The sequence below is a fragment of the Herpailurus yagouaroundi genome, unplaced genomic scaffold, assembly GCF_014898765.1.
Source record: "Herpailurus yagouaroundi ecotype Mexico unplaced genomic scaffold, PumYag 28, whole genome shotgun sequence".
Lineage (NCBI taxonomy): Eukaryota > Metazoa > Chordata > Mammalia > Carnivora > Felidae > Herpailurus > Herpailurus yagouaroundi.
In genome coordinates, this window is record NW_024412376.1 from 157,279,626 (window position 1) to 157,294,298 (window position 14,673).

At 39.6% G+C, this 14,673-nt stretch overlaps 2 protein-coding genes across 13 annotated transcripts in view; one reads left to right on the forward strand and one right to left on the reverse strand.

Moving 5' to 3' along the window:
- Window positions 1-2,505, forward strand: part of FBXL5 (F-box and leucine rich repeat protein 5) — a 47,344-nt gene extending 44,839 nt beyond the window's left edge. Inside the window, exon 11 of the mRNA XM_040487687.1 lies at window positions 1,705-2,505. Coding sequence (XP_040343621.1) covers window positions 1,705-1,781 — 77 coding nt within the window. The 3' untranslated portion in view covers window positions 1,782-2,505. The remainder of the gene's footprint in view (window positions 1-1,704) is intronic.
- Window positions 2,506-6,200: 3,695 nt separating this feature from the next.
- Window positions 6,201-14,673, reverse strand: part of CC2D2A (coiled-coil and C2 domain containing 2A) — a 148,706-nt gene continuing 140,233 nt past the window's right edge. For all 12 annotated transcript variants that reach the window (XM_040487614.1, XM_040487639.1, XM_040487652.1 and 9 more), the window contains 4 exons: window positions 11,410-11,532; window positions 9,785-9,843; window positions 7,914-8,091; window positions 6,201-6,536 (listed from right to left, as the gene is read on the reverse strand). In XM_040487614.1, the coding sequence (XP_040343548.1) occupies window positions 6,348-6,536; window positions 7,914-8,091; window positions 9,785-9,843; window positions 11,410-11,532 (549 nt within the window). In that variant the 3' untranslated portion in view covers window positions 6,201-6,347. The remainder of the gene's footprint in view (window positions 6,537-7,913; window positions 8,092-9,784; window positions 9,844-11,409; window positions 11,533-14,673) is intronic.

Here is a 14,673-nt window from a genome sequence, read left to right on the forward strand (position 1 = left end):
ATTAGTTTCTTTTCTTAAAGATGCGTTATTTCCATATTGAAATCCATAAACATTATACTTCATTGATTGTATATCCAAAGAAATGTGCCCTTGGTATTTTGTGTATGCCATTTGGGACTACAAGGAAAAGTTAAATTCTGGGAAATAAGTGTTTTGTGTGTTTAGATGCAAGTAGTCTTTTTCTTATGTTGATGTTAACATAAATGCCTTCTTTTGCAGTGGATTACTACTCTATTATTTCATCTGTTTCTTTGATGTTTCTTTAAAGTTTATTTATTTTGAGAGAGAAAGGGAGAGAGTGTGCACGCAAGTGGGCAAAGGGCAGGGAGAGAGAGAACCCCAAGCAGGCTCCACACTGCCACTGCAGAGCCTGATGCGGGGCTCGAACCCATGAAACATGAGATCATGACCTGAGCTGAAGTCAGACGCTTAACCGACTGAGACACCCTGGCGCCATTTATTTACTTTTGAGAGAGAGAGCGAGAGAGCGTGTGCACATGTTTGAGCAGGGGAGGGGTTGGAGAAAGAGAGCAAAGAGAGAAAGAAAATCCCAGGCAGGCTCTGGACTTTAGTGTAGAGCCAGACATGGGGCTTGAACTCACGAACTGTGACCTGAAATCAAGAACCTGAGCTGAAATCAAGAGTTGGATGCTTAACCAACTGAGCCACCCAGGTGCCCTGCATTGCTACTTTAAAAAACAGATTGCTATTTTAAAAAAACAAAACAAAGCTTATTTGAAATATGTTTCTGAGTTGAACTAGATATCAATCCAGAATACTGTGATTTTTCAATTATCCATTTGACATAGTGTATAAAATTACATAGTGTATGATCTGTACATATCACAAATAACAAATGCAAGTATTTTGGTTTTGTTCATGGTGCAGACCTACTGAAAGGCTTTGGTATAGTTAAAACATCCTTTTGCACATTTGCCTGCCTTTATGAAAACTATGATTCATTCAAAGAACTTAACTTTTGTGTATGTGCCATGATATCTCTCCTTTGATATTTCTCACTCTGGGCTGTGTTCCCTAATGGATCTTTTATCTAGTGTTTGGGTAGCGTAATGTGACTGGAATAAAATGTCAGTTACTCCACAGTGTTTTAGTTTTCTTTCTAATTGAGTCACAGGTTTTATTATGTCTTAGATATGTTTATTTAGCTAATCATTGATTATATACTTAATTCTGGAAGATAATTTCACGTAACTCTCACCATTTGTTTTGCTACAGATGTTAAATAAAAATAAGGAGAACGTGTTCAGTCTATGTCTATATAGTTTATTTAAGTTTCGAATATAATGTTTACTGTAATTGCTGAATAGTGGATTCTTTAGCTGATGTATTATGGATGGGGCTGTTTTTGTCTTAATTATATTTCTAGGAAGGATGTTGACAGTTTAAGAAATGTGTTAAGTTACCCTACAACATTACTTCTGTGGGTTATCTTTTTGTCTTAGATTTTTATTTTGTAAGACTGTTGCCAAAACAATTATTTCTTTCCCTTCTTTCTTATAGATTTTGGGCCAGTTAAAGTAGAACTGCTGTTGGCTATTTTTGTGTCTAATTTTTTATACAATCATTGGGACATTTTATTTCTATGTCATACATGGATTGCTAGTAAAAAAAAGTCAGATGTCTTAGCTCTTTCACGTGATCTCTAAGAAATTCCTCCTTTCACACTTTTCTGTTTTCATACAGGTCCTCATGCTGATACCGCCAGCGGATGCCAGAATTTGCAGTGTGGTTTTCGAGCCTGCTGCCGCTCTGGTGAATGACCCTTGACTCCTGATCTTTGTCTACTTCATTTAGCTGAGCAGGCTCCCTTTCATGCACTTTACTTATAGCACATTTCTTGTGTTAACCATCCCTCTTTGAGTGTGACTTGTTTTGGCCCCATGTCTTACAGCCTCAGAAATCTTAACTTCCCAGTGAATTGTACAGTGTTGTTTCTCTTGCAATCATATTTTTGTTTTAGAAAGGGATTAGATCTTTTCATAAGGATGAGAACAGTTTTATTGGTTTTCTTTTAAATGGAATGCTTTGAAAAGAATGTCACTAATGCCATGCCATTTGGAGTATTTTTTAGATTAATTTGAGTTTTAAAGTCAATGGGGGTTATTGGTTCTCTTTATATATAAACACTGTACCAAGCTTTGCAGATCCTTTCAAACATACATTTCTGAAGTTTTATTTTCAAAGATAGCACATTTTGAAAACCAGTCTTTTTTTCCCCATGTTTCCTTTATTTGAACAATTCTCAGAGGGCCAATTCAAACATACCCATATGTAAGGTTCCTTAAGATAATAGAATAAATTGGCTTCTTGGTGTTAGCTCAGTGAGCTAGCAAAGCACCAATGTATTTGTATTTGCTTTCTTCAGATACTCCTGGTTCCTACCACTGTCCCTAAATTGTCAAATTTGGAAGGGATTTTTAAAAATTCCACAATCCTTTGAAGAAATGTATCAATAAAATTTACTTTGAGGACTTTACCAAATAATTTTTTGGTGTTTTGATTTTATTAGAAATCTCAATTCACATTTACATTAGTGTAAAATAAGATTAAATATTTTGTTTTGAGCTCCCATGAAGTCATGATCCTGGCAGTTTTAGACAGATACCTAATTTTGTTGAGCTGAATGGTCTTTTTTGAAATTATTGTGCAGTAGCCAGAATTTGTGTATGTCTGTCTCCATTGCTGTGTGAAAAGACAGTGGGAATGGGAACCTATCATTCAGAAAAACACATATTGAATCAGTTTTTTAAAAAATGTTTATTTTTGACAGAGAGAGAAAGAGTGCTTGAGCAAGCATGAGCAGGGGAGGGGCCAAGAGGAGGGGGCGGGGTGGACAGAGGATCCCAAGCGAGCTCTGTGCTGACAGCAGAGAGCCCGATGTGGGGCTTGAATTAATGAACTGTGAGATCATGACCTGAGCCGAGGTTGGACGCTTAACTGACTGAGTTCCCCAGGCGCCCCTGAATCAGTTTTCTGTAATGTGCTGTATAATGTTGTGTCCAAAAAAGAACAGTCATCTGCTGTTGGAAATACATGCAAGTCTGTGGAAGAGGAAGCAGTCTTGCAGTCTTGTTACTTGTGGTCCCAGGCATTCTTTTGTTTGTTTTATTGAGGGACAGGAGGACTAGGAAAGATACAAACTACGGCAGACAGGTTTCAGTTCAGGCGAAGAGAAGACTATTTTAGACAGCTGTCTAAAGATGAAGGAAGAATCATTTGATGAGAAATCCCCCCTTTCTTTTAAGTCTCACTATCATTTGAATTAAACATGGCAGGGAGACCCACCTCTTGGGGCGTGGCTATGATAATGACTCCGAAGTTTCCCCTCTTGTCAGGGTTCTCTCCTTGTGTCACAGCTGACACTTGCAAAATGTTTCTTGCATGTAGGAAAAGACAGCTGTGTAAGCAGACCATCTTACTTGTTTGAGCTTGTACCTCTTAGGTGGTTCCGTGGCACCTAGTCACCTCCTTTAGAAGTCTGGCCTAAGCACAAAGAAGTGACTTCTTGATTCCCTTAGCTTGGAAGGAAATCTGAGCTTAGCACTTACAGGATCTGAAGTTTTATTTTGTAAGGTTGATTCTCTTGTAGTTACTGTATTTTTATTTCCTTAAGTGTTTAATAAACCTGATTTGAGCAGTTCCCATCGGGGACCATTTCAGTAAAACAAACTACGAGAATTCTTCTGGAGTGAGTCCATCCAACCCCAACTGCATCTTGTCTGTATTTACATGAATCGTAAGTAGAATTACTCCTCTGGACTCCTGGCCCTGAGTAATCGAGTGATGAGTGAAGTTTATCCTCCATGTAACCACAGAACAGTATACTATTTGGGGAGGAGAAATTTTGATAACACTTATGGGAAAAAATCATGATTCATTGTTTCAGAACTTGACTTAAATGTTATCCTTTTCAGTTAATTAATTTGAGCGGCTAATTTCCTCAGGGGTACCAGGTAATTGAGGTGTCTCCCTTTGTCCTGTGCTTCTTGATATTAGCAAACCATTAAATAGGCCTTGGCAGTCTTGGACTTAATGGACTTCGGTGTGTCAGCACGTTGTTATATGGAGACTCACTGTTTTCCTACTCTACCTCTCCTTTAGTTGCATGGGGAGATAGACAACATAAGTTATATCTAATTTTTATACATTAACTTCAGGGGATACTTATTTAGTATTTGATGAAACACTATATATACTTGTTTTACATTTACCTTGGGTTTTGTAATTGATATCACGAATTATTGGGACTGTTCATTCTTAGAATAAAATACAAGTTAATGTAAAATGCCTTGGGGTGCCTGACATCAGGTGCTCAGTCAGTGCTGGGTGGTGTTCTGAGTACCTGTACTTACATATACTGACTTGTTTAAACAGTGCAACGAAGTAAGTCATGTGATCATTTTGATCTTATGGGGAAAATAAGTAGCAGAGGGGTTAACTTGTCCGTGGATTACCCTGGTAACGACCGTTAGGGGTCAGTCTTTGAACTCTCCCTTAAGAGTTCATAGTTGAGTTATCAGGGGCCTGTAAATACATAAGTAATATAATTTGATAGAGGAAGGCATAAGGGAGTAAAGCAAAAGGTGAGAGTTTTTCCTTAATTGGTCCCTCTTTATTTTTATTTTTATTATTTTTTTAAGTGATTCCAGCTAATCACTGGTTCTCAACTGGAGGTAGTTTATCCCACAGAGGACATTACACAACATCTGGAAACATGTTTGGTTGTCACATCTTGGCAGAGTTGGCAAGAAGGGATGCAACTGGCATCTAGTGGGGAGGGGTCAGGGGTGCTGCTAAACATCCTCTGATGAACAGGTCAGCCCTCCGCAGCCACACACTACTTGGCCCAGAATGTCAGTAGTGCTTCTGCTGAGAAATCCTGCTTTATGTATTTCTGTTTGTGTACATCTTTCCATGTTAGCACATACATTTAATACCTTTAAAAAATTTTTTTAAATGTTTTTAATTTTTGTTAAAATTTTTTTAAAGTTTATTTAGTTTTAGAGAGAGAGTGCATGTGCACAAGCTGGGGAGGGATAGAGAGGGAGACAGAACCCGAAGCAGTCTCCAGGCTCTGAGCTGTCAGCGCAGACCCCACATGGGGCTCGAACTCCCAGAATGCGAGATCCTGACCTGAGCCAAAGTCAGATAGCTGAAGTCAGATGCTCAACCAACTGAGCCACCCCGTTGCCCCTTAATGTTTATTTTTGAGAGAGACAGAGTGCAAGCAGGGCCGGGGCAGAGAGAGAGGGAGACCAAGGATCTGAAGTGGGCTCTGTGCTGACAGCAGAGAGCCTGATGCAGAGCTTCAACTCTTGAACTGGGAGATCGTGACCTGAGCCGAAGTCTGATGCTTCACAGACTAAGCCACCCAGGCACCCCTACCTTTAATCCTTTTAATGGCTTACTATAGTAGTGTCTGTGTCTGTCTCAGTCTGTTTGGGTTGTTATAACAGTGGTGGGTGGCTTAAACAACATTTATTTCTCATATATCTGGAGGCTGGGAAGTCCAGGGTTAGTTAAGGTGCTGGCAGATCTGGCTTCTGGTAAGGGCTGTTCTTCTGGTGTGCAGACCGCCCTCTTCTCATTGTATCCACACATGGTCTAAAGAAAGGAAGCAGACTCTCTCCTCTCAAATGATGGTGTTCATCCCAACACAGGGCCTCCACTCTCATAACCTCCCAGAGGACCTATCTCCAAATACCATTACATAGGGAATTTGGGTTTCAAGACCGGAATTTTGTGGGATCACAAATGTTCAGTCCATAGCCATGTCTTAATTTCTTAAATGGCTTCCCTTTTGGTGCATGTTTAAGTATATTTCTTCCCCCCCCCCCCCCCCGAAATACTATATTGCTTCAGTAGGAGTGTGTGTGTGCGTGTGTGCACATTTGTGTACTTGTGCACATTTGCTCAGTATTTCTGTAGGATAAGGTCTTAAGGTATTTGGCATTAAACATACAAACTCCGTATTGCAAAGTTTTTCCTCTTTCCCCCAGAAAAGTTGTGTTGTTTTGCTGGATCTTAAAAGGGTAATGGTATTCTGCTGGACAGGCAAAGAGGAAGGGCTTTCCAAGTGGAAGGTAAGCACAGTGGCATAGGTAGGAAGACTATTAGTGTGAGGGGAACTGTGGGTAGCCTGAATTGAATTGAGGGTCAGGGTGGCAGAAAGCAAGACAGACTACTAAATAAAAACATTTATTTTGAAAACGATCATTTTCATTATTTACAAATAATTTCTTCCTTCTGATGTGATCAATATCACTTAAGATTATTGTCCTATGAAATAGTTTCTACATGATACAAAAAGTATACGATGAAAAAAGTTACCTGTTGCGTATGAGAGAGGCAACATAGATCCAAACAGACAAAACATTTTTGGGGTATGGGTGGATATATACAGCTAAAGCAAATTCAACATTAGGAACATCAATATTATGTACTCCAGTGCTATATACTGCTTCAATTAAAGGCTTCAGTTCAGAATAGGGCATGTGAAGGGGAAATCCAGAGAACTGAAGGAAAAAAACACAACCAAGATTTGTAGTCATTAGTGAAGCTTGAAGATTTCATTGTATTTTTTCTTCATGTAAACATACGCAATTCTTAATTCTCTTGTCTTCTTCTGCATCTCACAGTCACTTGTTTAGTTCTGCTCTTGTATTCAACTATATATTAGCAATACAGAAAATGGAGAGGGGCCAGATGGCTCTTTTGTTTAGTTGCTAGTATATTGGTGTATAAGACAGCTGTTAGCACCCAGCCACCCTCCACTTCCTTTCCCTCTGCCTGATAGCCCCGAGTTTGTGTGGTAACCTATGTGTTTCCAGGGACCTGGATTCAGCTAATCAACACTCTTTCCCTGTGGCCACACTGACTGATCTGTCAAAGTGAGTCTCAGGAAACTGGATAGGAATAATGGCACACAGATGCTCTCGCCTGCTCTGCACAGTGTGCGTGCAGACGTGAGTCCTGCCCTGGAGCTGTTCCGCTATTGGATACCATGAAAACAGCGAGCCCAACACCGCTGCGCGGTGGAGGGCAGGGTGGAAAGACTTCAAGAAGACTGGTGCACTCTGATACTGTGACTTAAATAAGCCAATGAATTCTTTTCATTGCCCAAGACTGAATTACGTGTTTTGTTCCTTGAAGACAGCCTCGCTGAAAACCTTGTTGTAGTCCGTGAATAGAATTAAATGTCCAACTTGACATCATGCTGTTCAGCCAACAAGGCTTACTGTCTTAGTTTGAGACTGCTTTCTAGGTTTTATTATCTGGCTGTAGGATGTGAACACAGCACTACTGACAGGCAGGAGGGCACACGTATTAATGAGAATTTTCCTTTTTTAAAAATTTTTTTAAATGTTTTTAAATTTAATTTTGAGAGAGACAGAGCACAAAATTTAATTTTGGGGGAGGGGCAGAGAGGGAGACACAGAATCCGAAGCAGGCTGCAGGCTCTGAGCTGTCAGCACAGAGCCCGATGCGGGGCTTGAACTCACGGACCGCGAGATCATGACCTGAGCCAAAGTCGGACATTTAATCGACGGAGCCACCCAGGCGCCCCTGGTTGGTTTCACCTTTATGCACAGTTGAGCCTAATAGGATATAGCCAGATATTTTAATTGTATTCAAGACTTTTGAATGCATTTTATTTAAGGTATTTTTCATTGCATTACTCTCTTAGCATTTTCAGTGTCTGGAGGCATTTTGCTGTTTAATAATAGCTTAATTACTGAGATGTGAACTTTTAATTACATCCTTTAGCCTATGCCGCTACATCTATGTGCTTTGGAGAGCAGAGTCAGCATTTTGATTCCAAAAATCCATTACCAAGCAATTTCCAATTTGAAATGCAGTCCACAGGCTCAGTTTAGAGCCATCGCACTTACCCGGTAGTCTCCCAGCTGCTTGAGCAGCTCTCCTCTGTGGTCGTCTTCCACGTCCTCTCCTCGGCTTCTCTCTAACAGAGGCAGGAAGTGTCGTAGCGCGGAGGTGCAGTACCTGTTCCACCTGGTCAGATGCCGTGGCCGCCAGTCCATGATTTTCTCTTTGAGTATTTTTTCAATCCTGTTTATAAAAAAGAAGCTCCATCTTTTTGCTGATTGGATTCTGTCAGCAAAGGTACAGCTTGTATGCGGTGGGGATTCAGTGACATGGTCATTCACTAGGCACATTTATGTTGAAAGCCTTAACTCTCTGTAGGGCTGTTAATGCCGCATGTTGATTCTTTACCCTGTGCTGTGATTTCTGTTGATGAGTATTGTTTTCCTAGATTGCCTCGAAACTGTTTTCAGAAAAACCATCCTCACTAAGCTTTATATCCTGTGGATCCAGTACCTGTCATATTAGCTATAAAGCAGGATATCAAAAATTAAGTTTCAAACACAGAATAAAGGAAAATGGCTACCATTTATTGAGCCTTTTTTTTTTTAACCAGGTACTGTGCAAAATGCTTTTTTTTTTTTTTTTTTTTAAATTTTTATTTAATCCTAACAGTGACTTGGGGGCACCTTGGTGGCTTAGTTGGTTAAGCATCTGACTTCGGTTCAGGTCATGATTTCACAATCCGTGAGTTCGAAACCCACATCAGGCTCTGTTCTGACAGCTGGAGCCTGGTACCTGCTTGGGATTCTGTGTCTCCCTCTCTCTCTGCCCCTGTCCCACTCATGCTCTGTCTCTCTCTCAAAGGTTAATAAACATTAATCCTAACAGTGACTCTATGGGTGGATTTTACTTACCTGGGGACAGTTTGAAGTAGGATAAGTGAGTTGACAATGGCAAGGGAGCTGGGGTTTGAGTCAAAACCCTGTCAATTCTAAAGCCTCCTGTGTATCCCTAACCAAGCACAGATTTAGGGGACCAGCCAGCTCCCCACTGCTCAGTAGCTGTAGGATCCACTTCTTGTTTGGCACATTCTACATATTTTCATTCTGGGTTTCAAGATGGCCCGAGCAAGAGAGTATGGGTGAATTGCCACACACTTCATCAGTATTGGAAGAATAGATGATGTGGGTCTAATTAATACAGTATCCTGAAACCATCAGAAGAAACAAAAAAGACTTTTGGGGGGAGTTAGTTGCTCTAGGTGGGGGTCTCCAGTAAGGCTTTATATAGATTTGAAATTGAGAATAAATTGGTGTCTTCTAGTCGTAATAACTTAAAAAGGGTCACAGTTATTCTTGTGTGTTTGACATGCTGCTCTTTACACAGCTTGATACAGTAGAAAGAGCACACAGGCTTTGAAATCAGAAAGACCTGGCTGGGCACAGAAGCCCCCTCTAACACTTAACAAGTATGCTGACCTCTCTGAACCTCGGTTTCCACATTTGCAAAACTGGAAGAGTAAGTTTTGTTTTACAGGGTTATGAGGATTATGGGGAGTTAATATCATTAAATCTCATAGAGACCAGACTTCCCCATGTGTTCGGTTTATAAACTAGCTGCAGTTCAGTAAGCCACTGAGGCATATTTTAAGTTGAGGATTATGACATGTCTGAACAGGAACCATAACAACATGATGCTGAACTCTAATCTGAGGTAAAGTTTTGGAAAACTACCTGTCATTGCTGGAGCTCACTTCTGTTTGTTCCATCCGCCCTTTGGGCTGTGGCATTTAGAGATCACATCTGTATTTGGTATCTGTCTCTAAACATGAACTAAAGTTTAACTGCTCAGATTATGGATCCAGGCTGAGAATTGTTTAGTTTGGGATTGCACTCCTAGTGACAGATTGCATGTGGATTTATGGGTATTGTATGACCTGTCTTGTAGCTCAGCTGCGGCCGCTTTGTCTGTGCGCTGGTAAATTAGTTCTTCTGGCTATAAAAGAGGAAATAGTTCAGAAATTCCGGAAAAACACTTAACTTGAATTTGAATAGCTATACATCCTTTTCTAAATCTTTTTTAAAAAGTTACGAAATCTCAGACTTTCAGATACATTATAATGGATGCCAATGTACCCATGACCCACCTGAAGTACAATATCACAAATAAATTATGGCGGTTTGGTTCTTTCTCATTTTCATCTCCTTTCTCATCACAGAGGTAACCAGGACCTGAATTTGTTTTTTAGCACTTTGGTTCAACATACAACTACTGTGAGCCAGGCATTTTTTTCAGGTGATGGGTATATAGCCATGAATAAAAATCCCTGCTCTCCTGGTGTTTACATCACACCTGGTAGAAACAGGCAAGTTAATAAAATGTATTTATGATTTTATCACAGATCTATGTATCCCTAAACAATGTGTTGTTTTCGTTTGGGTATTTTCTAAACTTTATGTAATAGTTTTTGTTTTTTTTTTTTTTAAAGTATAGTGACACACAATGTTCATGAGTTTTAGGTGTACAACATAGTGATTGGACAAGTCTATTTATGCAATATTTTATACTGTGAATATGCAGCTTGCCTTCCTTCCCTTAACATTACCTTTAGAGATAATAACATACATATTTTTAGAGTGCTAATAAGATTTATTGACATTGATTCATTCGTGTAACTACTATAAAAGATTCCATTATGGGGGCGCCTGGGTGGCTCAGTCGGTTAAGCGTCCGACTTCAGCTCAGGTCATGATCTCACGTTCCGTGAGTTCGAGCCCCGCGGCGGGCTCTGGGCTGATGGCTCGGAGCCTGGAGCCTGCTTCCGGTTCTGTATCTCCCTCTCTCTCTGCCCCTCCCCTGTTCATGCTCTCTCTCAAAAATAAATAAACGTTAAAAAATTTAAAAAAGATTCCATTATGTACTATATGTATTTTATCTCATCTAACTCCAGTTTTTAGGCTAGAATCTTTCTATGAAAACAGTCTTGTATATGTCACCTTGTACACATGGAAGGATTTCTCTAGAGCACTGTTTTTTAAACTTTTTGGAAAGGTCTGGATCACAGTAAAAAGATTTTATACTGCACACTCAGTATACACACACACATATAAACATGTAGCTAACAAAAGTATTAGTAAACAATTTTCATGCTTACTACGTAACAATCTTACTACAGCCAGGACCCTCTAAATTAACTTTACGAGCCTCTAGTGGCTCATGCCCTGTGGTATGACTTCATGTTTTAATAGCAGTCATGAAATCTGATGATTAATTTAGTGAAATGAGTCCAGCATTTAAAAAATTAAGTAGAATATATTTTGTGGTACTTTAATGGCCTGAGGCTCATTATATCAAAATTTGTTTTTCCACATTTGTATATACTGGTTCACGATAATGGTGGTAATTTCTTATTGTGAGTGGGCTGAAATAAGTTTGAGAAACATTATTTTTAACTGAATATCTAGAAATAGAACTAAGCGTCAAAAAATACCTGGCTACCCAGTATAATGATTTAAAATCCCCCACTTTTCTTAGTCTACATTGTTAATAGAAGAATTATACCTGAACACTGGAAAGGCCAGGATATAGAAGACTTCTTGAAAAGAAAGACTTCCATAGCTTGGGCTTGGTGACATCAAAATTTATCCGTAGTGGAGAGTCATGTCGTTGAATATTAAACCAAATCTAAAAAAGACAAGACTGACTTAGCATATATGGCAGCGGAAGTACATACGTGTGTGAGTGTGTGTGCGCATGTGTAAAGAGGAAGCCGACAGCAAGAGAACACACACATTTTTTTGCACATTTTGATTTGTAAAACCAGCGTGCATTTTATAATCAGACATAAAATTGTCATTGGCCATTTTTTCACATTTTTTCATATCTGAACTTGAGGTGCGCCTTACGTTGATTGTAGGTTGATAAAATAAGATAGTTCCTGATAAGAAAATTTAAACTTTTTAGGAGAGGCTGGCTTTTCTAGCCTCCTAATTGAGTTAGGTGTGTACCTCTTTGCTTCCACAGCATCTCTGACTAGCACCTGTCTTGTTGAGGCATGCAGCATATTGGTTCTGAACCAGGCCATTTGGATTTGAATTCTGGTGCCAACATTTACTAACTGTGCGACCTTGGATGATTTATTTAAGTTCTGTGTACCTCTCTTTCCTCCTTTATAAAACTGGGTAATAGTACCCACCTCATAAAATTGTTGAGGAGATTAAATTAATTTATCTATACCTCTTAGAACAATGCCTGTTACATAGGTGCTCAATAATTGTTTGCTAATTTTTTATTATTAGTGTGTATCATTGTTAATAATGGCCTACACCTGCCTCCTCACTAGATATTACCTTGTTGTCTTAAGGACAGTTGCCATGTGCTTTATTCACTATCTTTAGCATATAGCATAGCTTCTGGTATATAGTAGGCATATTGAATGACTGCATGAGTGGTAAATTTGTCCATTCAACATATTTATCAAGTATCTTACATGTGTAGGCTCAGTTTTAGTCACTCGGAACAAAGTAGTGAATGAATTGGAGTTTCTACCTTTTTGCAGTAGCTAGTGAGAACATAGTGTGAACAAATAAGTAAACATATGGGATTGTCAGATGATGTTACATGATGTAGCAGCTTGTTTCATTGACCTCAGTTCTTCATCCCGTCCTATACTCAACACTCTTTGCCATGTTACTTTGTCTGCATCTCCTCCCACTGAAAGGGTTGTTGAGATGTTCCTGCTCCTTGACTTCTGGCCAGCAGAATGGGACAGAAGTGCCCTTGTGTAACTTCTGAATCTAAGCTTAAGGGGTTCCGTGTGTTCCTGCTTGCCTTCTTGTGCTTCTGTCATTGTCACTGCCGAGTCCCAGAATAAACACACATGAAGCACAGCTGTCCCAGCTGACCCACAGATCCATGAGAATAGCTATCTGAAGCCATTTAGTTTGGGGATGGGCTTTTACTGTTTTTACTGTGGCAACAGCTAACCATGCAAAGGCTGTGGAGAAAACGACACGGGAAGAGATGTGGAGTTTCAGGGTGGGCAGGGAAATTCTCACTGGAAAGATGACATGTGATCAGAAATGCAAGAATTGAGGGACAATATTATCATGATATCCAGTAAGGGGGAAGGTCATCTATGCAGAGGAAATAGCAAATGCAAAACCTGCTTGATGTGTTGAGGAACAGCAAGGAAGATGGTAGCTTTGGAAGAGTGAGCAAGCTAGAGCAAGTAAGAGATGAGATCTGTGGAGGACGGAAGCTGGTGGGATGGGATGTCAGCCAAGTCATAGGAAGCCTTGTGGATTAGTTTAAACGTTTAGGTATTTGCTTTTAGAGTGAGCAAGGAAGCCATTGGAGTATTTTAAGCAGAGGGGGTGACATAGTCTGCCTTCCATTCTAACACTAATATTCTCTGTTGCTTTGAGACTATACTGAAGGGGATAAGGGCAAGTAGTGAAGTTTCCCATTAGGAAGCTATTTCGAATAATCCAGGTAAGAGCTACAGTAGTGTGGATCAATATAGAAGCAGTGAAATTGGTGAGCTATGGTCAGACTCTGGATATACTATGAAGCCAGTAGGATTTGCTCATGAATTGGTTGTGGGAGAAAGAGGAACCAAAGGTGACTCCAAGGATTTTGGCCTAAGTAACTGCACCAAAGGAATTGCTATTTATTGAGGTCAGACTGCAAAAGGAAATTGGAGTTCAAGTTTGGGCACATCAAGTTTGAGATATCTGACATCTATATGAAGATGTTGAAGAGACAGTTGGATATTTCAGTCTGAAGTTCTGGGAGCTAGGTGAGCTAGAGATACATTTAGAGATCATTAGCATATATATGTTCCTAGGGAGAAAGTATAGATAGCAAAGATGTTTGACGAACTTGCTTTGAGCTTCTGCTTTTTCAAATTTGGAGAAATAAAAAAAAAAAAAAAAAACACAGGAAAGGATAGAAGTGGCAGTCTGTGATGTAGGAGGCTTTGATACTTGGAATTCAAGAAATTGTTTTAAGAAGGCAGGGTCTTTAATAATTACAGTTTGGCTGTTGAGTAGGGAATGTGCAGAAGAGTAGTGGGAAATAGTGTTGGAAAAGTTGAAGTCAGATTATATAGGACTTTGAAATACAAGGAGAAAATTTTATTCTTAAATCTGTATGTAATGAGGTACTTCCGATAAGTACTTTTTAAGCCATAGAATGATGAAGCTGAATGTTCAGAAACTTAATCAGGTATTAGTGTATCAAATAATGGATTGAATTGGAGAGATTATTTATTTATAGTAATGCAGGGTGAAGCAATAATGGCATGGCCTGGGAAACAGAACAGGTAGAACCTATATGACTTGGTATCTGTTAATAGGATTGAAATAGGAGGAAGTAAGGGAGAGAGAAAATCAAGGACCATTCTGCAGTGTGAATCTGGGTAATTGACATCCATAGAAATGGGAAGCCAGGAGGAGGAGCTGGTTTTGGAGACAAGGGGGAAAAGATTGGAGTTTTGGGTGTGTGTGCCAAGTTTGAGATTTTGATAAAGCAGTTAGGAGTCTGGAAGTCAGTTGAAAATTCAGGATCCAAAGATTTTGGGGCTAGTGACAGGATTATAACTTCTCTGCCAGGGTAACCTAGATAGAGCTACAATTAATAATGATAAGTATGGTACTGTAAGAAATCTAAATATAGAATCTTCAGGAACATCTACTTTTAAGGGGTAAGAAGAGCCAGTGAAAGAAAACTAAGAAACTTGTAGAGAAAATGAAAACCAAACAGTCCTTTATCTGTAAACCAAGGAGGGGGAAGTGTTCTTTTCATGAAAAGGGTATTAGTCAT